This window comes from Chionomys nivalis, chromosome 11 (genome assembly GCF_950005125.1).
Source record: "Chionomys nivalis chromosome 11, mChiNiv1.1, whole genome shotgun sequence".
In the NCBI taxonomy this organism is placed as follows: domain Eukaryota; kingdom Metazoa; phylum Chordata; class Mammalia; order Rodentia; family Cricetidae; genus Chionomys; species Chionomys nivalis.
In genome coordinates, this window is record NC_080096.1 from 1,463,352 (window position 1) to 1,489,140 (window position 25,789).

A 25,789-nucleotide genomic window follows, 5' to 3' on the forward strand; every position below is an offset into this window, starting at 1 on the left:
CAGCTGTGGGGAATGGGAGGCAGGTGTCTGCTTGTGTTTGTGGTGGAGGGTGGAGGCTAATGGGACTCAGGGAAGAGGTGGCAGGCGAAGACTGAGGGACCATTTCCGGAGCTGGAAACCCTTTCCGGTTCTGATTGGCTGGTGCTGTCCTGGAAGAAGCCTGGGTCTGGCTAAGCATGTCTGTTTCTCCGGGGTCCTAAGGTCTGAGCAGAACTCCAGACACCCCACCATTTCAGGGTCTTCCCTTCTCAACGGTTCTTCCCTTAGGTGGGTTCTGATGACCAGCTTAGCACTTTCTAAGACCAAGCCAGGGTGACTGCCATGTCCACCTCGATGTCCTCCCTATATCCAGGGACTATCTGTAAACAGCAGGTAATGCCTCCTTTGCGATCTAGACCATCCCTGGCTTCCAGATTCCACCGGTTGCTCCCCATGTCTTGAGGTCCCTCTGCCAGGTACTGATGTGAGTCACCAGGATATGTATAGGTCCAGTGCGGTCCTGGAAGCCCAACTCACTGAATTGGAGACCCAAAGGGTCACCTCTAGAGGCATCCCGGTCTCTTTGGGGTTCTTAGCACAGAAAACTGGGAGGCTGGTCAGGCGCCCTTTGTCCCCATCAGCTGTAATTCTCGCCCTGGCCACAGCTTACCCTGCTGCTTCCACCTGACCACCCTCCTGACCCTTACATGAGCAACGCAAAGTCTTTGAAGCATTTACTTAGCTCAAGTCTGAAGCTTGAGGACATTTAGCCACGCACTATGGAGAGGGCGGAAGACAGCGGACAGCTCCTACAGGACTGATGACCCTCACTGGCCTGAAGGGGCGCAGGACCAGGCACCCCTCGTCCCGGGTGTGGGCGGGCAGCTGCACTCTAGGCCGGTGCGGAGGGCTGGCTGGAGGCTCCAGTGGCCTTCAGGCAAGGACTTGCACATCCAGCTGCACCTTTCACGAAGCCTCTGGGTGGCGGGTGGGCGTGGGCTGGAGCGTAGCTCAGCCTTGGCTACCAGATGCGACACCGCTTCCTGGGGTGCATGGGGCTGCCTCGTGGGCAGTGGAATGCCTCAGAGAAGGCGGCCAGGTTTTGTAGTGAGCCCAGTACCCTGTGGACCAGCAAGTCCAAGGAGGTTTGAGATGAGGGAAGGGGCCAGGGCAGGGGCAGGCATGCGTGCTTGCTTGGGGACTGTACACTTGCCTGTACTTAAGAGGACTGTGGACATCCGTCTTGATGGATTGGATGGCAAACTCAGGCCTGTAGGACCCGCACCACACCTAGAGGGGCATGAATGGCTTGGTTACGGCCTGAGGGCTGGAGCAGTGCGCTCTGCTTAGAGAGACCAACAGATTCCTTCCTTCCTTCTGTATCTGCTGCCTCCTCCACAGCTGGCTCCCAGTCCCCAGCTTCAGTCTTTCTCTCGGAAGCCTGCCAAGCCTACTGGTTCTGGTTTTGGAGTGTGGCAAGCTCATGGTGCCCTTGGATATACCCTAGAGTGGGCCCTCCAAAGCTGTGGGTGTGAGGAGCAGGACTAGAAGTTACCTGGGCATAGTTGACAAAGAAAAGCTGGGCATAGGTCAGGTTCAATCCCGGCAGTTGCTGATCCTTGCCACCTTCAGACAGCCACTGTAGGTAAGCCTGTGAGTACCAAATTGGTTCAGCCAGGCTCTCGGAGAGTCCCATGCAGAATAATCGGGTTCCAGGACCTTCCCTAGATGGGACCCCTGCCTCCCTAGCTTAGGGCTGCTGTGTAGCAGCCAGATAATTCTTCTGCAGCCCTCAAAAGACTGATCCAACAGAGCGCTGTGGGACCCTTGGCCATATAGCTGCCACCTGAAATCCACCCATCTGGGCTCCTGGTACCCGGTGTTCTATTCCCAAGGCTGGAGATGTGGGCTGCTCAAGCCCATGGTCATGTTGTCTCTGCCCTAAATACTCTTTAGGAGACAAAAAAGGTTCCTACACTTGCTCATGTGGGAAACAGGTGAGATATCATGTTTACAACCATGGGGTTTGGATTTCTGCTTCCCCCCCGTCCAATTGGAGTGTTTTTAGGACACAGCCCTAGTTTGGGCATTGCCCTGCCATGCTGTGACTGCCTCAACTTTCTCCGAGGGCTCCGCCAGGGCTCACCTTGTACGCCTGTCGCACCCCACCATTGTCAGCGATGTTCTCCCCAAGGGTGCTGAATCCGTTCACCTGCATGAAAGAGACAGAATGAGGGGGGGCAGCCTGGCCTTGGCCCTCCTCTTGTCCCGCGGGGCTGGCTGGTGTGCGTGCAAGTGTAGGGCCACTGCAGTCCTGGTGACATGCTTACGTTCTGGTTGCCGGCCAGCTCCCAGGAAAAGTTGCCGTACTGATAGACCATGCACTCCGACTGTTTGCGGAAGTGCTGGGCCGAGAAGTTACTCCACCAATCCAGCATGTTGCCATTCTTGTCGAAGTTCCGACCTGGGCGGCAGCAGAGGACACACACACTGTCCCCCAAGGCCCTGCTCTCACTGCCCTCCTGCACCCCTCTCCAAAGGCCAGGCCAGTGCTAGATTTCAGGGGTTCTGAGCACACAGCACCATGTTGAGGGCTGCTCAGGAGAGCTTCCATGCCATCTTTCCCATCCTTGCCCCTGATTAGGACCAGGAGTCTCAAATTCAGGGGGTCTAAACCCAGGTAAGGGGGGGCACATGGCTAACCTCATATGATACCCCTGGCTGAGCCACATGGGAAAACCAGCTCAGACACCATAGCAGGCCCTAACAGTCAAACAGGGAAGCTGCTCCAGGGATGGAGACCAGGCAAAGCTCCTGTCCAACTAATCTACTGAGAGACTGAATGGAGGATCCCTGGCCGCTCAGTAGAGGTGTGTGTGCGTGCGTGTGTGTGTGCGTGTGACTTACAGTGTACCTGTGATTGGGGCACTCCCCCATGCCCCTTTACCATTGTCGTCAAAGCCGTGTGTAATCTCATGCCCGATCACCATCCCGATGCCCCCAAAGTTCAAGGCCTGTGGTTGGTCCTTGCTGAAGAAGGGTGGCTGGAGAATACCGGCAGGAAACACTGTCCCGGAAGGGTGACAAGGAGAAGCTGTGAGTGACGGTGCCAGGCTCAGGTGGGCACCTCTACTGGGCCTGCCATCTAATGCTGTGGCCTAGGGAGGTTAGGACTCCCTGCCCAGTGTGCAGACAGGGACACTGAGCTCGGAGGCTAAAACGGGAATGCTGGATTGGTGATCCGTGCCCACTTTCCTCCCGCCCACCGCTGCCTTCTTAAGAAAGTTCTCTGATGGTTCCTCTGTGTTCCTTCCAACCTGTGACCCTTGGGACAACATGAAAGAGATTGGAACCCACTCTCCTTTCTGAGGTTAGACTGAGGGAGTTTCTAAGCAAGGGCAGGGGCTGTCCTCTGGCATTAGAGAGGCGAGATGGGCTTACCAATCTGGTTTCTGTTTGGGGAGTAGAAGGCGTTGACCACTGCAGCCCCGATGATCCAACTGTGGTGAATATACTGGTCATTTGGAGTCCACATCTGCCAGAACCCTCCCTTATGGTTCCCTTTGCCCTGGCTGACCAGATCCTGCCCTGAAGAAGCCCCCAAATCTGAGGAGGGGGAGGGCTTAGGTCTAGTGTCCTCTTGAGCTGGCATCAGGCCAGACTCCCGTAGCCACCCCTGCATGCCAGGCTAAGTCTCTTAGGCATTCCACTCACAGGCTGTGGTCCACTTTTTCCCGAAGCTTCTTGAGGCTCCGCTGGGCACTGGCCTTGAGGTTCTGAAGCCCATTCTCGAAATACAGGTCCTCTGAGAATATCAACTATGAGGAGAACAGAGCTTGACATGACTGGCACTCAGGCTAAGTCCCCAAGAGTGTAAGAGGAAGGGCTGAAGGTTGGGGAAGGGTCTCCAGACCCTCAGCTGGCATGTGGCGCTCAGGCTCCTGGAGCAGCTAAGGGCAAAGTTTAGTTTCCCTGGGCCTCAGTTTGTCTGTTAGCAGAGTGAGATTAGAGTCCCTCTAGGGTGTAGAAGTGTGTCTTAGTGAGCACTGTAAGAACAGAAAGATGCCTGACATGGAGAACCCACTCTCCAGGGGTTCAGGGTGAGGGGTGGGGCCAGGCAGAGTGCCCAAGGGTACACACGTTGGAGTATTCCTCATCCAGGTGCCTATTGTTTTCCTCCAAGATATAGTCAGGGTAGCCGATCTGTTCCCGGATATTCATGGCCTGCACAGAAGAGGGGCAGCAAGGGTCATACACCATGGGAGGTCCCTTGTCCTACATGCTAGCTTTGTTCCCTGCTGTGTCAGTAAGGGGATAACAGGCATGTTCCCTCCATCGTCTTGCAGAACCAGACACGTAGGTGGGGCTCTGTGTGGGTTCTCGGGAGTCCAGTGACGGTGGCTTGTCACCAGAGCTAGAGGAGCCTGGGTAGATCCTAGCCCCAGACCACGGAGCCTCCTGATTCCTGGGGATTTCCAGGGTACTTCCCTCCCACCAGGGCTGTTTCTCCAGCATGGGGTCCTGACCGCGGGAGCTTTCCCTCAGGTCTTCACACAGGTTGTAGCTCACCCACCTTTTCCTGGGCCTTCCTCTTAGATTCCTCATCCATCCAGTTCAGCTCATCCAGGGTATCCACAAACACGGATCTTACCTTGTCAATCAGCTCTTTGACCTGGGGGAATGCATATCCTCATGTCCTGGGCTGGCTTAGGGGGCGTGACCAGAACACCAGGCTTGGTCTCACCTTTAGGATGAGACCACTGCTGCTCTGTCCCTGACTTCCTAGAGGGGTGTGGCATTGATAGGGGGTAACTATTCTGGCTCAGAATTGGAGCCTCACGGGTGGGTTGGAGGTTTGCTTGCCCAGGGCTCAGAACCCACACATACAATCTGTGCCTTTCCCAGGGACCTAACAGGGTCCAGGACTGGAGTTCATGGTCACGAGCACCTGGGGGCAGGGTTTCTCTTGGCCTTCCTCTGCTCTGGTGGGCATTGGGATTAATGCATGTCCCTCTGCCACACATGGGAATCACTGGGTAGGGTGGTGGTGATGGGCTTGGTATCCTTGCCAGGAAGCTGTCCCAGGGTGAGCTTGAGAGCTGCCACGGACAGTGCCCTTTTGCAGTCCAGGTTACACACCATGTCCTTGCTGTCCTTGGAGAAGGCCTCCTTGATGTAGAGGGAGCCCACGGCGCTCTCCATGTTGCTATTGACATAGCTGACACACTCCCGCCAGCGTACCTCCTCCACAGTTGTGCCATACAGTGCCTGGCGTGTTTATTCATTCAGTCAGTCACGCATCCTATCCCACGTGCCAATGTTTAACTTTCCCCGGTCATATGTGGGTCCCTGAGCTTGTGAGGTGAGGCAGGCAGATCCTCCCACCACAGGCTTCAGGGTACCCAGAGGATGACTCAGACCAGATGCTGGCTGTGGACATGAGAAGACCACTACTCTGGAAAAGCTAGGGTCCCACTCAGACCCTGTCCTCACCCCCTGGACCTGGTGGTTTGCCTGGACACTACCCAAAGCTTCTCCTCATCTCTTCATGTCTTCAGAGTCAAACTGACCTCTATTGAGTAACTCCCTACCCTGCCTGGTCCCTCCTCTGGTCACACTTGGTTTTCCACAGCCCCATCTTCTGCTTTGTTGGCTTCTATTGGGCAGGAACCTTTTCTCAGATCCCGGTGAATGACAGTGCACGTCCGGCTCGGTGGGCGAAGAACACACTCACCTTGCGGTAGCTCACTCTCGCTTCTTTGAATCTCTGGCTCAGGCTGCTGATACGATCCAGCACCAGGCGCCAGATCAAGTAGTTCTGCATGGTCCTGGAAGAAGCAGAGGTGTAAGGGGCAGGTTAGCCAGCAGGTGCTACATCAAGCAGAATTCAAGATTCTCTTAAGAACTGGCTTGTTTATCCCTCATGCTTGATAGGATTCCTGTTGCCAGCGTGAGGCATCATGGGCACTAGAATCGAACCTCTGTGTCCCTCACGCCTGAGAAGTTCTCAGTGGTATCGTCTCCCGAAAGCAGGAAGTGTGTGTGTGTGTGTGTGTGTGTGGTGTTGTGGGGCAGGCACAAGGTTCCCCTTCCCGGCCTCACCGTGCGGAGTAGATGTCAATGATAGACTCAAGGTTCTGCAGGTAGGGGATGCCATAGACCACTACCTCCTCATCCGGTAACAGTTCAATTTGGACAGAGGATAGCACACTTTGTATGAAGAGGGTCCAGTTAAACCCCTGTGGAGAGAGAGGTGGCGAGAAACAAGGGAGGGTGGACCTCTGCGCATCTGAGAAACTCCGCTTCCACCGAAGAACATTTGAGAAACGAGTGAGAAAGGGATGTGAAGAAGACAAAGAGTGACATTTCCCCAGAGCCTGTGGGCTAGGAGATTGCTAAGAACCTATGCAGAATATCTGAAAATGAAGTGTAGTTGGGGAAATCACTGGCAAACACGATTTAGCAAAAATGATCAAAGTAGAAAATATGATAGTCGTATATGTTACATAAGCTGGGTAGTTATCTATTTTGTGTACAACTTTTTTCAGTATTTATGTGAAAATTAACATAAGCCTCATGTATGCAAGGGCCAAGCACTACATTAAACTCTCCTAGTCCCACAGTCATGTTTGCTCTCAGTGAATCGGCCACACTGCTGAGATTAGTGGTGTACTTTAACTACTTTGAAAAAAAAATATCTTGAGACAGGGTCTCTAATCAGACTGACCTTGAACTTCTTTATGTAGCTGACAATACTCTCCCCCCCCCCCCCCTCTCTCTCTCTCTCTCTCTCTCTCTCTCTCTTTCTGAGTGTGTGTGTGTGTGTGTTCCACCTGCCTGAATCTGCCTCCTGCGTGCTGGGATTAAAGGCACGCACCACCAGGCCGGGCTTGAATTTACTGCTTAATTAAAGGTTTATTTTAACTTTTCTAATGTGTGATGGTGGTGTGGTGGTTGCACGTGTGTCTGTGGTACCCTCTGAAGCCAGAATAAAGGCACCGAATTCCTGGAGCTTCTGCCTGCTGTGGGTGCTGGGGACTGAACTCTGGTCCTCTGAAAGTGCAGGTTCTTAGTTGCTGAGCCTTTTCTCCAGCCCTGACCTTCAAATCTAGGGACCTGGTGGCATGTGGAACACAAGCTGGAACCAGGGCTCTCTCGGGGTTCGTCTGTCTTATCCTTGTGCAGAGCTATGGATCCCAGTGCTTATTTATATGTTCTAGTCGGGAGGAAGAGGCCGCAGGCCCAGTCACCTACTTTTGTACCAGCTGCAGCCTGACCTACAGAGGAGGCCTGTCGCAGGGCAACAATGGACGCCGCCCCTAGAATGTTTTCACTGTGCTCATTTAACGGCATTATCTGCCTGGATGCCAGCCCTACTGTCCCTTTAATGTCGGAGTAGCTTTGTGGGCGGGGGAGGGGGAATGAGTATCCAGGTGGGTTGGGGCTGAGCCCGTGCTACTTCCTGGTCGGTGCCCGGGTCTCACCTTCAGACCAAACCTGTCCTGCAGCTCCACCAGGTCCATCCTGTGGTACAGGGTGGTGACATCATGCCTTTCCTCCTGGGGGACTGTGGCCTGCGTGGGGACCAGGGGTCACACCGCGTGGCACTCAGCACCTAGCCCGAGCCTCCCAGCGTGGCCCTGCCTCACATTGGCCAGATGTGCCTCCAGCGCCAGCACCTGCGCCATTTCCTTCTCCACCAGAGAGTTGTCATTGGGCAGGTTCATATCTTTCCTCAGCATGGTGGCCACTGATACCATGAACTGCAGGTAGGCTTCCCGCACCTGGGCCAAAGGACGATGGATGGAGCTGGGCGGCTTTGGCCACCTTGGCCACCATGGAGCACTCTGTGGGGTGGGGGTGGTATGTGACATGGAGTGGCCCCTAGAAACTTGCCCCTCTAGCTTCCCCAACAAGTTCTGGCACAGACAGCCCGGGATAGAGCGTGGAGACTGTCCATACCACACCCCGCTGTGACTACCATCCCCATCTCACTCTCTAGGGACAAGCCTGCACCACGGCCTCCGTATTCTGTAGTCTGGGTCTACTCCCTGAACTTGGTGTGGAATCATAAGGCTCTGGCCATGCCAAACAGCTCAGGACCAAGTTCTGGTCCCAAATCCATTGCTCTGAAAGACCCATGCACAGGCCTCTGAGGGTGGAGACAGTTTTTCAGGGCTGCCCAGTGCCACGCTGGCCTCCACAGGTGCTCAGTAACTCTTTAGCCATTGGAGCCAGGGTGAGATAGGACTGCCCCAGCCATGATTCAGCCATAGGGTGGGTTATGTCCATTCAGTTGAACACCCTTTCTTGTGTCTATTCTTGAAGGGGGAGGCTTCAGACTGCTCCATCCACCGAGACCTTGCTCTGCCAGCTGCTAGGTGGGACTGGGGGCTACACCTATGAGCTTTTGGGATGATCCTGGTCCTGATTTTCCATCTCCTGCTACCATCCTTCCTTCTTGATCTACCCACGTGCCCACTAATACTTCCAGCCCTGCTGTGAGGGTCATTCCTACCCTGTTCCTGGCCAGATGCCTTTGTTGTCCCTGCCTTCATTCTGTCCATCCCAACTCTTCCTGCTACCCTGGCCTTCCTGGGCTACAGCTGACTTCTTTCCGCAGAGCAGGCTCAGGACACTGGGCCTGGCTCTGCACGGATGGGTCAAGCCGAACGGACTGCTTGACCAGATGATCTCACTCACCTCAGGGCCGGCAGTGTGAACACTGGGTGTCCATGTTTGTGTCCCCAGTGCTCAGTGCCTGTCCACAGCCCCACAAGTGCTTCCAGAGGCTGGTTGTGGGGAGCAAGGCTAGTGGGCAAGCAGGAGAGCCGAGCTCTGGGGGAGGGGGGACAGTATATGTGCAGGGAACTGCATCTGACATGGGCCCCGAGGCTCCCTGCTTACCTTGTGACTACTGCCTTCGTTGAAATAGTACTCCCGGGATGGCATGCCCAAGGTGGGCTGATCTATCTGGAAACACAGAGTGTGTGACTCCTTACGGGTGGTGGGGAATCCCTGCAGCCTGGCTGAGGGGGGCAGCAGTCCCCTGCCCCCAGACTGTGCCTGATAACAACACTGGCTCCCTGTGCAAGTCAGATGCTTCCGAACCCAAGCCTCTCCTTGATAGAGAGGGGCTGTTTGGGGTTCAAGTCCCCACAGGAGGGACTTGCACCACAGCCTTCCCGAAGTGGCATCTGTGTGCTTCTCGGACCCTTCAGCCAGGGGCCAAAAAAGCAGGGTAAGCACAGGGCCAGCTTCTCAGAACACAGCAGGGGCCACGAGGCCCCCTGTGAGCCCTGCTTAGCACAGCATACACTGCAGGACACAAACGTCAGGCTCCCAGATCCCCCAGCCACCACCCTGTCTGTCTCCTGCTCGACTCAGGGAACCCAATCCCCGCCCTACCCACTGAGGGTATTGCATACGTAGATAACATGCCGGCTGGAATTCTGGTCGTCATTCCAGATGAAGAGGTCAATGAGGACGCGCCTGTTGAACTGTGAGTTCAGCACAGCCAGCTGCCGTTCCAGCTCCCACTTGGGGCCTGAGGAGTCAGTACCCACGCTGGAGACCAGCTAGCCCCTCTCCAGACAGGGAACTGTACGTCCTGAGCACAGCATTCTGGGAGTATAGGGAGCCCCGCCAGGCTCGGGTAGTGAACTCATTGTGAGACTTTGGGGACCGAGGAACGATTCTCCAAAAGGGGCTTAGGGACTGTTCTTCAAAGGTCCACAGGGAAAGAGTGGCTGTGGATGGGAGATGCCCTATTCCAGGCATCATCCCTGCCCCTGAGTCAGAAGTGAGCCACGGTCTGAGGGCTGAACGGGGATATGAAGACTGGCATCTTGGATGATAGGAGGAATGATCCAGTACAGCACTTCAGGGGACCAGCCATCGTGAGCACCCATCACAGATCCCACTGACTCCCTAGTGTGGAGCCTAAGCCAGATTTGGGGGCCCTAAGTTATCTCTGGGAGGAATGAGCCTCTTGGGGCTTCCCTAAGAGCAGGCAACCTGTGGGCAGCTGTGGGGTTGAGCGGCCTCTCCCCGAAGTCGGCAAACTTGTCTATACTTACCCACCATCTCACTCCACTTGTCCATGGCCACAGGCCAGCCTCCTACCACATCTAAGATGTCCAGCAGAGGCTGAGAGTCTCTCTTCTCTATCACACCTGAGGAGGGAAGGAGTGGGTGCTTACGCAGACTCCAGTGGCTCAGGTGCCACAGCACCCACCGGGAACATGCCTGCTGCTCCACGGGCTAAGCTTTAGCTCAGGGCTTGCTGATAAAGCACACAGAGGATGGGGCTCGGCAGCAGGTGACAAGCCTAGCGAAGAGTGGTGGCCAGGAGGGAGGCCCAGACACAGAATGTGCTTGGGCAAGAGTCGGGTCACACAGGGGCCATGTGACTTGCTTCTGCACACGATGGCAGTCTAAAGGCATAGGCTGAAGCCCAGAGAGGCTTCCCTCTAAGGAAGTGCTTCTCTGACGGGGTACTTGGGAGAACTTCAGGGCAGGACTCCAGAGCTGGTAACGAGATGGGGCTGATGTCCACTGTCCCGGCGTGTGGCAGGGCTGAGGGGCCGCAGGGAAAGGACAAATGGTAAGGAAGGCACCAGGTGAGTCTGATGGAGGACGCTAGCCTCAAGATGCTGTGGGTTTGTGAAAAGAGGAGGCCTCCCATGGGTTTGGACTGTGGTCTCTCTGGCTTTCTCTGCTTGGGCTTCATTTGGAAGTAGGGACAAAGTTAGAGAAACTGGTAGTTATAAATGAAGTCCTGGTTGCTTGGGTCAAAGCGAGCAGGATTCTGTGCAGCCGCTGGGCTGCTACTGTGGTCAGTGGGCTGGAAGCTGAGGAAGGGGCTCAGGGTTCTATTCACGTACTGCTGCCATCCTGCCTTGGGCACCCAACCCTTGAGGCAAGAAATTAAGTAAATGTGAGAATCTAAAGGAAGTTGTCTGTGACTTGTGGATATTGGTCACATGGTTTGTGGAGATAAGATAGCCCTGGCCATGCCCAAGTACAGGTTTCAACAGAGATAATCTCATAAAATCACAGTCCCCCTAAGTAGCATTGTTGGTACACAGGGATCAACCTCAAACCTTCAGGAGATGTCCAGGGAAGGCAGGTGGCCCCAACTTGCAGCTCAGCCGGCCAGAGTGGTACCTTTGGGTAATGTAACTACAGGCTAGGGTTATACAGCCCCAAACCCAGGGTAGCTGGTAATGAGCTAGGCCAGGTGAGGCACAGCACACAGCTCCTTCTCATGTACCCCCGCCCCGAGATACTTCCGCGTGTAGTGTACCGTTAGCGCTAACTGGGCCCTAACAGGTGGCGCTACTCACTTTCGTTCATGCAGGAGCGGTACAGTGTCTTGGCCTTCTCCACAGCCGGCCGGTCCTTGAGAGAGGAGTCCTCCAGCACCCCTGTGGGCAGAGGAGAAAGCTTCACAGAGGTGGAGGTGGCTGCTGGGGCCCCAGGACAACTGATGTCTACTGTCTAGCCCTGGGCTAGCATCATCAAGCTGCCCTGAGACTCAGCACAGTCATAGACCACTCCAACTCTGACTCTGATACCTAGCGGTCAGACAGGGACCAACCCAAGGCTCAGTGACACCTCTATGCCCCTAGGTGGTGGCTACTCTTCACCTTTAAGGATGACCTCCAGCTCATCCCGGAGAATGTCAAAGACGCTGTATCGGGAGTTGGTCTCGGGAATCACGTGACGCCGCAGCCAGCCTCCGCAGGCATACTGGTAGAAGTTGTCACAGGGCTCCTGTGAGTTGTCCATGTTCTGGAGGATTCTGGCAGCTGTTTATCCAGAGGGGATGGAGAGGGGAGCGGGGAGAAAAGACATCTTGATATTATCTCAGAGTCTGAGAGACGGTATCCTCCCTTTGGGGACAGTTTGTCTGAGATTTAATATCAACTATTAACTTGGTGGCAGCTTCTAACTTGTTCTTGGGCAAGTCAGTCACTTCACTCTCCCTGAGTCAGAGGGAGGAGGCTAGTAACATTGGAAGAATGACCCAAGTGTCTTCAAGGGCTACAGCAGCTACTTATAAGCTACAGGATCTTGAATACCCCTGTCTTCTCCCTCCTGATATTGGAAGATGGTTCCTGCTTATAGAAAGGCCCAGCTGGCAGCCCTGCCTCCTGGCCTCCTCGCCATAGCCCTTCTGCCCCATGCAGTCCTAGTGACCTCTCAGTCCTCAGGTCCTCTGTCCTATGGGGGAGAAAAAGATCCCCCACCCTGGCTATTGCCTTGAGGTTTTTCTTTATCACAAGGGGCAGCTGTGTCCACCCTAGGATCCAGAGCATGTTGGTGACAGGGGCCTGAGCTATGGGCTCACTGGCTTTGCTCACTCTGCCTGGGAACCGCCTGGTCTGGGGCTTTTGTAGTGGGAGATTTCAAAGGAAGCATCACTGTGGGGCTCCAGGACTCACTCAGACAAAACAACCTGTTCCACCCTCACCCCACAAAACTTCATTTTTCCTCCTGCAGAGGGCAGTCTGTGGCACCCAATTTTAAGACAAAGTCTTGGTAGAAAATTTGAAATAAAAAAGAAATCCTTTGATTTGACTTTGTTTTCTATAAACATAGATGAGGGCTCTTGGGTCTTTGCAACCCAACCTGCCTGGGGCCTGCAGGTGGGAGCTGACCAGCCCACAGGGCTGCTCAGCTGGACTCCAGGCAGCTAGGGGAGGGGCTCACCTGCAATCACGCAGCCTGGGGTGACGCAGACGTCATTCTGCTGTGATGGCTCTCTGATGGCTGGAGGAGCAGAGGGAGGAATGTGAGGTGCAGAGCATCAGATGAACTGGTACAGAGGCTTGGCTGCACAGCTTACAGGCCTTGGTGAGAGGACCAAGGCCTGGGAGGGCTTGGTGAAGCGCAAGCTGGGGTGGATGTGGCAGAGTAGACGGGGTGGGCCTCCATTCTCCCCCACCCTCCGTGGACACCCCCAGGAGAGCTCTGAAGCACATCACTGGTCCCCAGTTGGATCCCAAGTGTGACTTTTCCTTACAGCAGTGACCTGGGATCCCCTTTAAATTCTCTGCCTCCAGCTGACCCCTATTGGGACCCAGCACCCTCATATCTGAGGCTGCTCATAACTACCCTGCTGTCCCACCAGCTCTAACGGAATGCATTATCCCACCCTCTCCTTACCCTGGAGTCAGTACACCCAAAGGTGACACCAGGCTGGCCTCCTGGGTGGTACCCAACTGTGCCCAAACATTCTACATACAACAGGCACTGGAGACTGGTGTCCCTCTCTTCCCTGTCCCCTCCTGGACTCTCTGCCCATCTATGTTACTCTACCCGCAACAGGCCCAGATGCCAAGCCCACCTCCTCAGGGCTGCCTGGCAGGGAAGGCAAAGGCTACCTCGTTTTACAATCGTCTTCTCTTCCTGGGAGAAGCGTAGTCGGCTAGTTAAGAGGGGCAGCTGCTTCCCTGGGGAGAAACACAGGGCTCAGCCTCCTCCATTAGCCCCCCTGTGGAGCCTTGGGGATCTGGTTATGTCTGCACTGGTGTCTGTGTACAGTGCTGTGGGCTCTAGTGCTCACCACACAGTGAGGGCTGGATACCAGGGAACGGAGACAGGGGGACTATGCAACTTAGGCATCCTCTCCTCTATCCTCTTCCCTCTCCTCATAGGTCCTGCTAGGTTTGAATGGGAAAGGAAAGGTTCCTTATTTTGCTATTCCTATCTTTTAGTCTGTCTGAAACTACCCAGGCTCTGCCTGTCTTCCTGGACTGCATTTAGAGAAGGCTGCTCTTGCTGTCTTACTGTGGGAATACATAGGCTAATTTGGGGAGATCAGGCCCTTGTAGGGAGCCCCGTCATGGCAACCTTACCGTCCCCTCCCCCGGAACTACTTTCACTGCCTGCTGAAGGTTTAAGGCTACCCTCCTTGTCCGTGTCTCTCCATTACATGTGGGGAGGGAAGCTGCTTAGCATGGAAGCCTTCAGGACCTGGAGTGAGGTTTGGGAGAAAGCAAGTCAGGCCTGGGCCATCTTCAGGCCTGGTGTGTGGTGTTGAGGCTCCCTATAGTCAGATACACAGACGGTGGGGGAGGAGGGTTTAGGGGTGCATCTGCTTGGTTCCCGGCACAGACAGCACAGACAGTGCTGGAGGTGCCAACACTGGGTGCTCCTTAGGACTAGGCAATGTAGAATGCCATTTGATCTACACATGAGGATGCTAAAAGCCAGACCCGATTTGGCTATGATGCCAGTGTGGGTTCTATCCCTGAAGAGCCCTACCCTTTCATCCTCAATCTGAAGGAGCCGTCGAGGGAAAACTTTCAAGGGGCAACCTGAGATCCGGGGACAAGAAAGTTGACTCCTCAGGTCTGCAAGGGAAGGGGTAAGATCCCTGAGCTTTGGCTGCCCCGTGGGGGATGTGCCCATCTCAGAAGCAGAGTCTGAAGGTGAGACACTGAACCTTGGATCCCATGGAGTCATACCACACCTCCAGAGAGAGGATGTGTGACCAGGAGGACCGTGAATCTGCTGGCTCAGCACACCTTTGAAGCCACCACAGGTAAGTTTAGGACATCTCAAGGAAGATAAGGACACACAGGCACAAAAGAACAGGATTCTAGCTGGGTGGTGGTGGCGGCACACACCTTTAATCCTAGCACTCGGGAGGCAGAGGCAGGCAGGTCTCTGAGTTTGAGGTCAGCCTAATCAACAGAGAGAGTTCTAGGACAGCCAGGGCAGTTACACAGAGAAACCCCGTCTTGAAAAACAAAACAAAAACAAACAAAAAGAACAGAATTCTAGACATGAGTCCTTTCCTTCCCACAGAAGAGTGACCAGGCCAGAGTCCAGGAAGGGAGGCCGTGCTGCAGGGCCGATCCCAAGTATGCTTCCACCCACAGAATGTTGGGTACACCCGTGTGGGCTGCTGTGAGGAATCAGGGTCTCGGGGAGTCCCTGATGTGGAGGGTGTTAAGTTCCCACCTATTCTTGCTCACATAGCCTTCAAGGAGTTTGAGGTTGTGTCCACTGACAGAGAAGGAGAGCAGAGAAGAACCTTCCACTTCTAGCCCCCAGGGAAGCAGCTAAATATTGTTGACGATGAAGAAGGAACCTTGGGAATCAGGGTGTGGCTCAGTTGGTAGAGTGCTTGCCTAGCAATGCACAGAGCCCTGGGTTCCATCCCAAGCACCACACGAACCACGGCGTGGCATTTAGGAGGTAGAGGCAGGAGATTTAGGAATTTAATGTTATATAGTGAGTTTGAGGCCAGCCCCCTGAGCTACATGAAACTCAGATCATTGCTAGGTGTGGTGACACACACCTTCAATCCTAGCAGTTGGGAGGCAGGGGTAGGTGCATGAGTTCCTGGCCAGCCTGGGATACATAGCGAGACCCTGTCTCAAAACAAACCAAACACATACAAACAAGCAAACAACAGCAACCACGCCATTCACCAAAAAAACCCCAAAGAAGTCTGGAGAGATGTCTCAGAGGTTAAGAGCACTGGCTGCTCTTCCAGAGGTCCTGAGTTCAATTCCCAGCAACCACATGGTGGCTCACAACCATTTATAATGAGATCTGGTGCCCTCTTCTGGTGTGCAGTCATACATGCAGGCAGAACAATAAATATTTAAAAAGCAAACAAAACAATAAAAACAAAAGGAAACCCCAAACCCTAACTAAGACAAATAAAGAAACCAAGAGGGAACCCCAAATGATCAAAAGGAGTGGAGTCTGGGGTGACCCCACTGTTAGTAGCGGCAGTCTGTGCAATGGCTGTGGTCACTAAGCTAAAGAGTCTATCAGGAGAGGTGGGAAGCTTACAGATATGCCCTGTGCTTCACCGGGCAAGTGGAAATCACAGGAAAGAGCAGGATGGAAATGTTGGAAGAGAAGTGAGGTCACCGAAAGTGTTGGGGATACTCAGGACCACTCAGGAGACGGACGGAGGATCAGGAGTTCAAGGCTAGTCTCTCTACAGAACCAGTTTAAGGGTACATGAGACCCTGTCTCAAAAAAAAATGTAAGGAAAGCACATCACAGATGTGACGGTCATTGAACCCCACAAAGGGAGTATTAGTTTCAGGACATGCCAGTCAGCAAGACTTTTCAAACCAAACCCAACCACGAAGGCAAGGGAAGCAAATCAATAAATAGAGGGGACAGTTACCCAAGCTTAGAGCGAGCCAAGTATGGTAGTCTCAAGAGTTCAGGAAACAGAGACAGAAAGATTGCAAGCTCGGGGCTGGCCTGGGCTACATAGTGAGACCTGACCTCAAAAGAGATGGAAACAACACAAGAATCTCTGGGCTAACGCCACAGGTAACAAATGACGTGAGCGGATGGGATTCCAGGAAGATCAAATTCCCTGGACATCCCCTGGTGTTTGTTTAGGTGATGTCTATGGTATGCCAAGGCCAATAAACAGCTTTGAGAGTTGGGCAATGGCCAGTGGACAAGCATTTGCCAAGCAATTGTGAGAACAGGAGTTCCCCAGCACCCAAGTAAAGACCAGTAGGTGATGTGGGATTCCCCTCTGTATGCTGTGAATAGGTTTTATTACCACTGGTTAATAAAGAAGTTGCTTTGGTCCCTTGGCAGCACAGAATAGAGCAAGGTGGGAATTCCAAGCAGATATAGAGGAGAAAAGAAGGCGAAGTTGAGGAGACACCATGTAGCTGCCAAAAGAGACAGACGCCTGGGAACCTTACCAGAAAACCACAAGCCTCGTGGCAAAATACAAAATAATAGAAATGGGTTAATTTTAGGGGTAAAAGTTAGTTAACAAGAAGTCTGAGGTAATAGCCTAAACAGTGTTTTAATTAATATAATTTCTGTGTGATTATTTTGGGTCTGGGCGGCTGGGAAACAAACAAGCAGCCTGTCTACAAGTAGGTGGCCCACTTACACTCCCGGTGCTTTCTAGGTGGAGACATGGGGTCTCTGAGGCAAGCTGGCAAGTGAGATTAACTGAACCTCTTCCTCAACACATAAGGTTTAGAACAATTGAAGACTCAAATGTTCACCTTTAGCCCCCCAACACCTGCACACATATGTGTGCCTACACATATGCAAACATATATGTGCACACATGCATGCCGCACAAATACACAAAAAATAGTCTTCACAATCCCTCTGAAAGTTTATTTTCCTAAAATTTTGTTTAAAGAAATTGAAAATTCCTTGACTTCTAATCAAGTTTTTGTGTATATGGATGTCTTTGTATGTGTGTCTGTACACTATGAGCATGCCCACGGAGACCAGAAGAGAGTGTTGTGTGTGTGTCTGTACACTATGAGCATGCCCACGGAGACCAGAAGAGAGAGTTGGATCTTCTGTGTCTGAAGTCACAGCCGACTGTGAGATGCTATTTGGATGTTGTGATTGTGAGCCTGGGTCCCCCAGAAGAGCAGCCTGTGCTCTTAACCACTGAACCATCTCTCCCATCCCTAAGACTTTAATTTAAATAACCTGTGTTTCCCATCTCCTCAGTTTCTCTCTTAGGGAAACAACTACAGAGGGTCTGGGAAAACCAACCAGTCGGTAAAGTGCCGACATGTGAGGGACTGAGTTTAGAGCCTCAGCACTTGTAGAAGGAGCTGGGCTTGGTGGGGGCAGCTCCTTCTACCTAGCCAGCCTAGTTAATCAGTGACCTCCAGGTTCAGTGAGAGCCCTGTCTCAAGAGACTGCAGAGATGGCTCAGTGGTTAAAGCATGGACCACTCTTGCAGAGGACCCTGCTCTGGGGTCTCTGGCTCCCTCTTCTCAGCCTAGAGGGAAACTGCACTTGTGTGCACATGCCCCTACACAAACATACGTGCGTGTAAAGAGCTAAAAATAAACACATAATAAATCCTTAAACAACAAAATGGAGCGTGATAGAAGTCACCTCACATTGATCTCTGGCTTCCACACCTGAACGCACACACACACACACATCACACACCACACACATCACACATATACACCAGAGAGAGAGAGAGAGAGAGCGAGAGAGAGAGCGCTGCAACGATGGAGAAAACTCATGTTCCTTGAGGTTGAGTAACCTGCTGAAGTGGGTGGAGAGGCAGATGTGGGGATGAGTGTGGTGTGGCCAAGGAAACTCGCCCTGAGAGTCAACATGAAGCCGTCCCAAATGGAAATGTCTCAAGACACCCAATGGAAACAAACACGTTCTCAGAGGGAAACTCTCTCCACTTACATCACACAGAAGGTCAAGGACAAAGCCCACATGAATGTGAATTTGTGTTTGTGAAAGAAGTTGTCCATACATCAGGAAGAGCAAAGGGCAGAGCCCCGAGGAGTTCAGATATGGCATAGAGGTGCCACGTGGCCTGCTTTGGCGGACAAAACGAGGGTGTGGCGTGCTCCAGTTCTAAGCGAGTGCCCCAAGAGCCTGTGTGCTTTCGCGTGGAGGGGAACATGATTAGCTAGGTCTCTGTACCTGGATGAGGTCACCCCAACACAGACATGCGCAACCTGACCTCAGCCAGGGACAGAGGTTGGGAAATTGTTGTTTGGGGTGGGGGGGCCTGGGTGTTGGTATAGGTTTTATAGGTATCTAAGTGACACAGAACATAATATACTTTGGAAATACTTAAAAGAGATGAAATAATTGAAAACAGACAAGGAGCAGTTAAAAATCAATTTGAAAAAGAATCAGCTATAAATGCTAGAAACAAAACCATATGGGACAATGAGGTGGTTCATTGGGGTAAAGTGCTTGTGCAAACCCGACGACCTACGGTGGAAATAACCAACTCCCACGAGTTGTTCTCGTGCTGTGTGGCACGAATGCAACTGCATTCACATATGCCTCTCTCTCTCTCTCTCTCTCTCTCTCTCTCTCTCTCACACACACACACACACACATGCATATGCACTAATAATAAATACAATAAAAACATTTTAAAAAGGAAAACACACAGTTGCTGGAGTTTACCAACAATCGCCAACCCAGAATGGATGGCTTCAAGGCAGCGGAAGAGAGACTTGGTGAGCTACAATGATGCTCTGTGGAACTAGCAAGGAGCACCAGGCAAAGTCAGGCACAGACAAAAAGCATCAGAAAGGACAGACTGAGAAAAGTGAGTCCATAAGCAACCAGAATTTTATTTCATTAATTCATGTGCTTATTGTTTGCATGTTCATATGTGGGGATGCATCTATGCACACACGTGTGGAAGCCAGAGGTCAGTCATCTCTCCAGCCCCTCCTTAGCTTTATATATTTTTTTAAGATTTATTTATTAATTATGTATACAGCATTTTCCCTACATATATGGTGCAGACAAGTAGAGGGCACCAGATCTCATTACAGATGGTTGTGAGCCACCATGTGGTTGCTGGGAATTGAACTCAGGACCTCTGGAAGAGCAGTCAGTGCTCTTAACCTCTGAGCCATCTCTCCAGCCCATCCTTAGCTTTATATTAAGTTAAATATATACCTGGGATTTATGAGAGAAGCTCTATTTTTTTTTTTGGTTTTTCGAGACAGGGTTTCTCTGTGGCTTTGGAGCCTGTCCTGGAACTAGCTCTTGTAGACCAGGCTGGTCTCGAACTCACAGAGATCCGCCTGCCTCTGCCTCCTGAGTGCTGGGATTAAAGGCGTGCGCCACCGCCGCCCGGCGAGAAGCTCTATTTTTGACACCAAAATCCACAATAGAGTGCCATTTCCTTCCTAGAAACCACAACAAAAGCCAGATAACCTATTTTAAAAAAAAGAACCACTCTTTTTGGATCCAACCCAAGACTCAGCCATAAGATGAGGAAAATGACATTTCAGAGAACTTGGGACAGTTTTGGGGAGAGGCGGGACACACAGGTCCCGGAGAGATGTTCAAACAATGAGCAAGAAGTTAGTCACTTCTAAACCAGCTGACCGCCCCGTGTTGGTGTGCTTCTGTTGGAAGGACTTCCGAGAGCATCCATGTTTTCCCACGATTTCCCAGTCGCCCGCAGGGCTGATGAAGGAAGATCTCAGAAGACTTTACAGAGCCTGCTCCAGAGAGGAGCCTCTCTGAGACAGGAGCTTCCGGTGGTGGCCAGGTGAGGCCAAGAAAGACAAAGGCCCAGCCATGGAACTGCTGCGTGCCTAGACTGGGAAAGATAAACTTTCACCCTCATGGGCCAGGGGAACAGCTTGGCTCTGCAGGAAGTGGGGAGGACAGCAGGAGAGCCTGAGGGCCCCAGAGTGGCCAGCCTGCCATGGAGTGCCCTTGTCTGCTTCTGTGTCTGCTTCTGCTAGAAATACCAGGGGAGGGGTCTTTATCAATTATATTAGTGGCGGAGTTTTATTAATCATACTGGGAATAGAGATTTCAAGTAATGGAACCAGGTTATCCAGGCCTGAGACCTCTGAAACCGTACCCAAAATAATGTTTCTTCCTTTAAAGCCATTTATCTCGAGCACTTTGTCACAGCCCGGAAAAGCTGAAAGGAAACTGTCAGAGGACTCATCTCTGACTTCAGACTGAGGGCTGAGGAGGCCGCTTACTTGTGTAAAATGAACAGCTGCTCACTTCTGAAATTTTATTCTGCAGAAAAGGGGAGCGAGGCCAGGAAAATGATTTTAAAAGCCAGAGCTGTACCTCAAATGGGCTAACATCTAGGGTGATCTTATTGACTATTTTCCTGCTGCTGTTGCAGAATACACTGGCAAAGAGCAGCTCTGGAGAGAAAGGGATCACCAGGTGGGGCAGCGGGAGTGTGTGGCTGAGTGTGCAGCTGGCCTGCCAGGCAGGAAGCAGCTGGATCATGTTTCATCAGCACACAGGAAAAGCAGAGGAAAAGTGGAGCCAGGTTCCATAGCCTTTCCAACAGTGCCACCAGGTGGACACCAAGTGTTCAAAAACATGATCCCATGCCGGGCATTTCAAATCCGTAACACTGCAGGAGTAACCTGGTGTTCAGGTTGCCTGTTACATCTTCTCGATAATCCGCAAACTATCTTAAACTATCTTAAATCAATACGGGTGTTGAGGAGTGCCCCTGTAATCTAGTGCTTGTGAGGTAGGAACAGAAAGATCAGAAGTTCAGAGTCTGGGCTACATGAGATCCCGTCTCTCTCTCTCCCTCCCTGCCATACACCGAGCACACAAAGGCACAGAGGTTTTTTGAAATGGTAAAGACAGGTCTTGCATAACAATCACTAGACAGAAAAAGGAACCGTCAGTAGAATTGAAAACAATGAAATCCAGACAATAGCAAGGAAAGAAAATGTAACTCATTAGTTTTCATAGTTCATAAAGACTGGGGGCTGGAGAGATGGCTCTGGCAGAGGGACTGAGTCCGGTTCCCAGCACCCACACGACTGCTCACAGCCACTTGCAACTCCAGTTTCCTAAGCTGACCCCTTCTTCTGCCCCCAAGAGAACTTGTGCTCACATACGCATGAACTCACATATTCCATGTATACATAATTGAAAACAAATGATAAGGATTTTAAAATACACCATAGTATATATAAATGACGTGCGTGGATTTAAGCAAAAGCTATGGAGACATCTCTATCGGGAGGTGGGGGCTTGGTGTCTCCCAAGCGAATATGCCTTTGTACAGGATGTAAAGACAAGACTGATGGCGTCAGAGGCAAGTCTGGCATTTTGTTATTACATTTGGTAATGAGCAAGGCAACGGGCATTTTCCTAAGCATTCCTGTTGTATCAAGTCTTCAAGCCCTCTTGTGAGCATACACTCCTATAATTTCTGCTTTGCAGGTCAGGAAACTGAGGCCCAGAGATGTCACGGAAGCTGTCTGAAGTCACACAGCTGAGACAGGAGCTGGAATCCCTGGCTGTATAGCTGGGAACTGATGTGCACACTGCCTCGGGCCCTCATGTCCTTGCTGACTAAGGTAGAAGAGCCCAAAGATGAGCTGCGGACTCCAAGGACACAGTCCAGGCTGGCAGCATGCTCCCGGCAGGTTCTGTCTCACCTCCTCAGCTTTGCTATTTGGCCAGGAAGGGAGTCTAGGCGTGCACAAGTGGGCAAGGCCGCACGCCAATAAAAGCTTATTTACAAAGCCAGGCAGGGGACATGGTTAGCCAACCTGAACAATGAATATGGTTGCTGGTGGAGAGAATTCTGGGTGAGCATGGACGAAGGTATGATACTGAGCCACTGATGAAAATATTTGACTTTCAGGGTCAGCCAGATGGCTCAAGAATAAAGACACTTGCTGAGAAAGCTTAGAGACCTCAGTTTGATCCCTGGAACCCATCCAAATATGGAATCAAAGAATCAATTGACCTCCACACTCATACCACACATACCCCACCACGTGCACACAAGATAAAATGGATTTCCAGGAAAAAAGGTGTATTTATAATTTTAACCAAGCAACTAATTAAAAGGAAAAACAAGAGTAACTATCAAAAAGATAAAAAAAACATTCGAGCAAGTTGAGGGAAAAACAGCTCAGTTTGAACAAAGGCAAGAAAAGATGAAAATGCATCAGAAATACAAGCAAACATTGTGCACAAAAGACACAGTCTAGTGCTGACAGGGAATGCAGATAAGGAAAATCCACCCAGTGAAAGGCAAACTCGCAACCCAGCCATCACGGCTGCAAGAGAAACAGCTGAGCTGCGCACGGGACGCTTCCCGAGCAGAGAGTGGAAGCACTCACTTTCGATCCTCCCGTCCTGTGCAGTGGAAAGGAAACCGACCCTACAAATTGTCCCCTGCCTTCACGTGCGAGTCACGACCTGCCCCCACTGCACAAATAAGATGTGATAGGCAGATTGTAAAAATCAATTGTTTGGTTTTTACTATTTTATTTTTATGTGTATGTGTGTTTTTGCTTACACATATGCCTGTGCACCATGTGTGTGCCTGATGCCCATGGAAGCCGGAAGAGGGTGTCAGATCTCCTGGAACTAGAGTTACAGATAGTTATTAGCTGCTGTGTGGGTGCTGGGAATTGAACTCAGGTCCTCTGGAAGAACAGCCGGTGCTCTTAACGGAGCTACCTCTCCAGCCCCATGCAAAAGGATTTTGTTTCTAAAAAAGCACAGTGGTGGTAAGAGCATTGTTAAGATAAGATCACTGTGTAATGACTTGTAGTGGGCTGATTCTATATGCATAACTAAATATAAAACAGCAGGGACAGCACTCACACACACAAAGTAAATAAATAATATACATATATAGAGAACTGCATAAATTTATGAAGATAAGTTTGTACTTTGTGACTTTTTTGATGAAGTGGTAGAGGAAAACATCACAGAGTCCTCTTTTTTGAGATTTTATTTTATGTGTATGTATGTTTTGTCTTGTGTGTGTCTGTGCATCATATGTGCTCCTGGCGCCTGTGGAGGCCAGAAGAGGGTGTCAGATCCCCTAGAACTGGAGTTAAGACAGTTGTGAGCTGCCACTTGAGTACTTGGAATTAAACCTGGGTCTTCTGGAAGAGTAGCCAGTGCTCTTAACTGCTGAGCTATCTCCAACCCTTTAATGGCTAAACTTATGATCATGGGCTAATCTTAAATTGGTGAGAGGAATTAATCCTTGGTATTACTTCAGGAATCTGACAAGTCTCTAGTGCAAGAATTTCACACACACACACACACACACACACACACACACACACACATTTAATAGCTATCTGGAAGATCAAGAGAATGAAGGAAGCAACTATCACAGGGGCTTTCTTTGAACTCACAGGCACCTATGGACACTGTCACTCAGCAGGCAGGGGAGGGCATAGCCCTCGAGTGCCTCTGGCCGATTTGACAATTTTCCTGTAGGACAACTGGCCAAGCCTTACTTGGCCTAAGGCTAGTGTGATGGTCAGCATTACCAACTTGATAGGATTCAGAACCACCTGAGAGCAGGGCTGCTTATACACGTGGGAGGGGAACGATCTGACTGAGCTGTAGAAGAGCTGCCCACTGTGGGTGGGACGTTCCCTAGGTAGGTATCTCCAGACTGTCTAGAATGAAGACCATGAGTTGAACACAGCGGTCATTGCTCTCGTCTGATGGCTTCGAGTCCTGCTGTCTTGACATCCCCAAACACTTTCTCTCTTACGTTGCTCTTCTTAGGGTATATTTTATCGCAACAGCAGAAACATTCCCAAGAAGGCTAACCTCAGGCAGGCACGAGAAATCCCACCAGACCACCTCCGGCTGAGTTTCTGACAATTGTGCAAACTGATCCATAGGTCAGTAAAAGTTAAGACGGTGACGTTCATGTGGATATTGACATTAAAGAGTAAATAGTAGCTCACAGATTGGAAATAATAATAATAAAAATCCTCCAGACAGAAAAAAGAAAATGTTTGAAAATGGCTAATACAAAACTCCCCATCTGCCCAGTCCTGACTGAAGTCCTGGACTGAAGCCCAGGTTAGATGTGGGGTCATTCCAGCGGCCCAGGAACCCCGGAGGAGGAGGAAGCAGAAACTGTGGGGCCCTGGCAGGGTCAAGGAGACCCTGGCTGTCCCGGAAGTCATACTGCTTGAAGGGCAAAGGGAGAGCCAGACAGGGAGAAGAGAGACAGAACAACAGACAGGGCAAGGGAGAGGATCCCCACCCCTCGACCTCACTGCTGGCTGTGGGGTCATCAGACCTGTTTTCTGGAGGGTTCAAAATCAGGTGTTTTGAGATTAGTGCTCCTCAAACAAAGGGCCCTGGGGCTCTGAGATCCACTGGGCACAGGGGCTCTGTCATCCCTGACCTTGAAGTTGGCTGTACCTGTCAACCCTTGCAGGAAAACCAAACAGGCAGAGACCACAGTAGCCACTGGGCGGGAGCCACACCCTACATGGGCCCTTGAAGGCAGCCCTGGGTGGGGTGGAACACACTTGCATTTCCCAGCTGCCCCTCATCAGGAGTCCCCTGAGGGGACATTCAGGGTCTGGTGCCCTGGAGTTAGAGCCAGACCAAGGTGAGCGCATCACTTACAGACATGGCGGAGTGGAGTAGGTGGACCTTCCTTCCTCCTGTGTGTTTATCCCCCTGCTCCTGGCTCAAAAGGGATGAAGGGCTTGGAAGTTACAGAGCTGCTGGGTGTCTAGGTGCCCCCTCCAAAGGGAGCACCCTAGTCCTACATGTGGTCCTTTAGGAAGAGGTCCGTGTGCTAAAGCAGTTCCTGGGACACCCGAGGTCTATCCGAAGGGCAGCCCTAGCCACCCCTCCACCTTCATGGGTCCTCAGGCTAGCCCCTTCCTTCAGACTTGCAATAAGCAAGAGCCTGTTTCGGAAGCCACCAGGTCATCCTGACTGGCACCAGGTGAGACAGCTGGAGGGACCCCTTCGCTCAGGGGCTTGGGCTCCTGCTGCTGGGCCACCTGGGAACTGCAGCAGCCTCTCGACCAGGCTGTGCTGCGGACTAGAAGGGGGCTGGCCCGTGGGGCGGGGGACCTGTCTGCCGTCTGCAGCATCCTAGAGTCCTGCTGTGGCAGAGGGGGCGGAGGCAGAGCCTGCAGCAGCTGCCGCGCCAGCAAGCCAGGACGGAGCTTTCTGGATGGGGTCGCTGGGTCCGTGCAGGTCAGGTCAGATGCCCTTCCGTGGCATCTCTGGAGTCAGCACCATGGCCCTGGGAGCGGGCAGGGGGCCCTGGCAGAGCCCTCTGCCTCACTCTGCAAGGCTGGCGTCTCTCAGGCAAAGCCCTGGGTGGGGGTGGGTATGGGGAAGGTAAGAGGGCAGGGTGTCCTTACTCACCTCTGCTGTAGAGGACACCCAGGGCCACTAGGGTTCCCAGCAGCAGCAGCAGTAGCAGCAGCAGCCCCCCCTCCAGGAAACCTGAGCGCCTCTTCTTCCCAGACCGGTCTGCTCTCTCCACCATCCCCACTGGGCTCTCCGACTTCCCCAT

The 25,789-nt window shown here is 52.1% G+C and overlaps 1 protein-coding gene across 1 annotated transcript; it reads right to left on the reverse strand.

The window, feature by feature from the left end:
- Positions 1-786: 786 nt before the first annotated feature.
- Positions 787-25,789, reverse strand: Mmel1 (membrane metalloendopeptidase like 1). The gene is made up of 24 exons (XM_057784688.1): positions 25,639-25,789; positions 13,371-13,439; positions 13,019-13,039; positions 12,697-12,747; positions 11,631-11,792; positions 11,328-11,408; positions 10,059-10,154; positions 9,408-9,526; positions 8,887-8,952; positions 7,629-7,763; positions 7,464-7,553; positions 6,082-6,218; positions 5,714-5,807; positions 5,119-5,247; positions 4,553-4,651; positions 4,120-4,203; positions 3,694-3,797; positions 3,421-3,479; positions 2,927-3,046; positions 2,310-2,443; positions 2,126-2,191; positions 1,535-1,630; positions 1,193-1,269; positions 787-1,100 (listed from the first exon to the last, which is right to left on the reverse strand). The coding sequence occupies exons 1-24, from the start codon at positions 25,787-25,789 to the stop codon at positions 1,001-1,003; spliced, it is 2,340 nt and encodes a 779-aa protein (XP_057640671.1). The 3' UTR covers positions 787-1,000.

Coding starts and splice junctions, on each gene's coding strand:
- Mmel1 (XM_057784688.1), bottom strand. CDS start 25,789: ATGGGGAAGTCGGAGAGCCCAGTGGGGATGGTGGAGAGAGCAGACCGG. Junction 10,155..11,327: donor CCGCTCCTGCATGAACGAAA/GTGAGTAGCGCC, acceptor TTCCCTCCTCAG/GTGTGATAGAGAAGAGAGAC. Junction 1,631..2,125: donor GGGTGCGACAGGCGTACAAG/GTGAGCCCTGGC, acceptor TGGTACTCACAG/GCTTACCTACAGTGGCTGTC.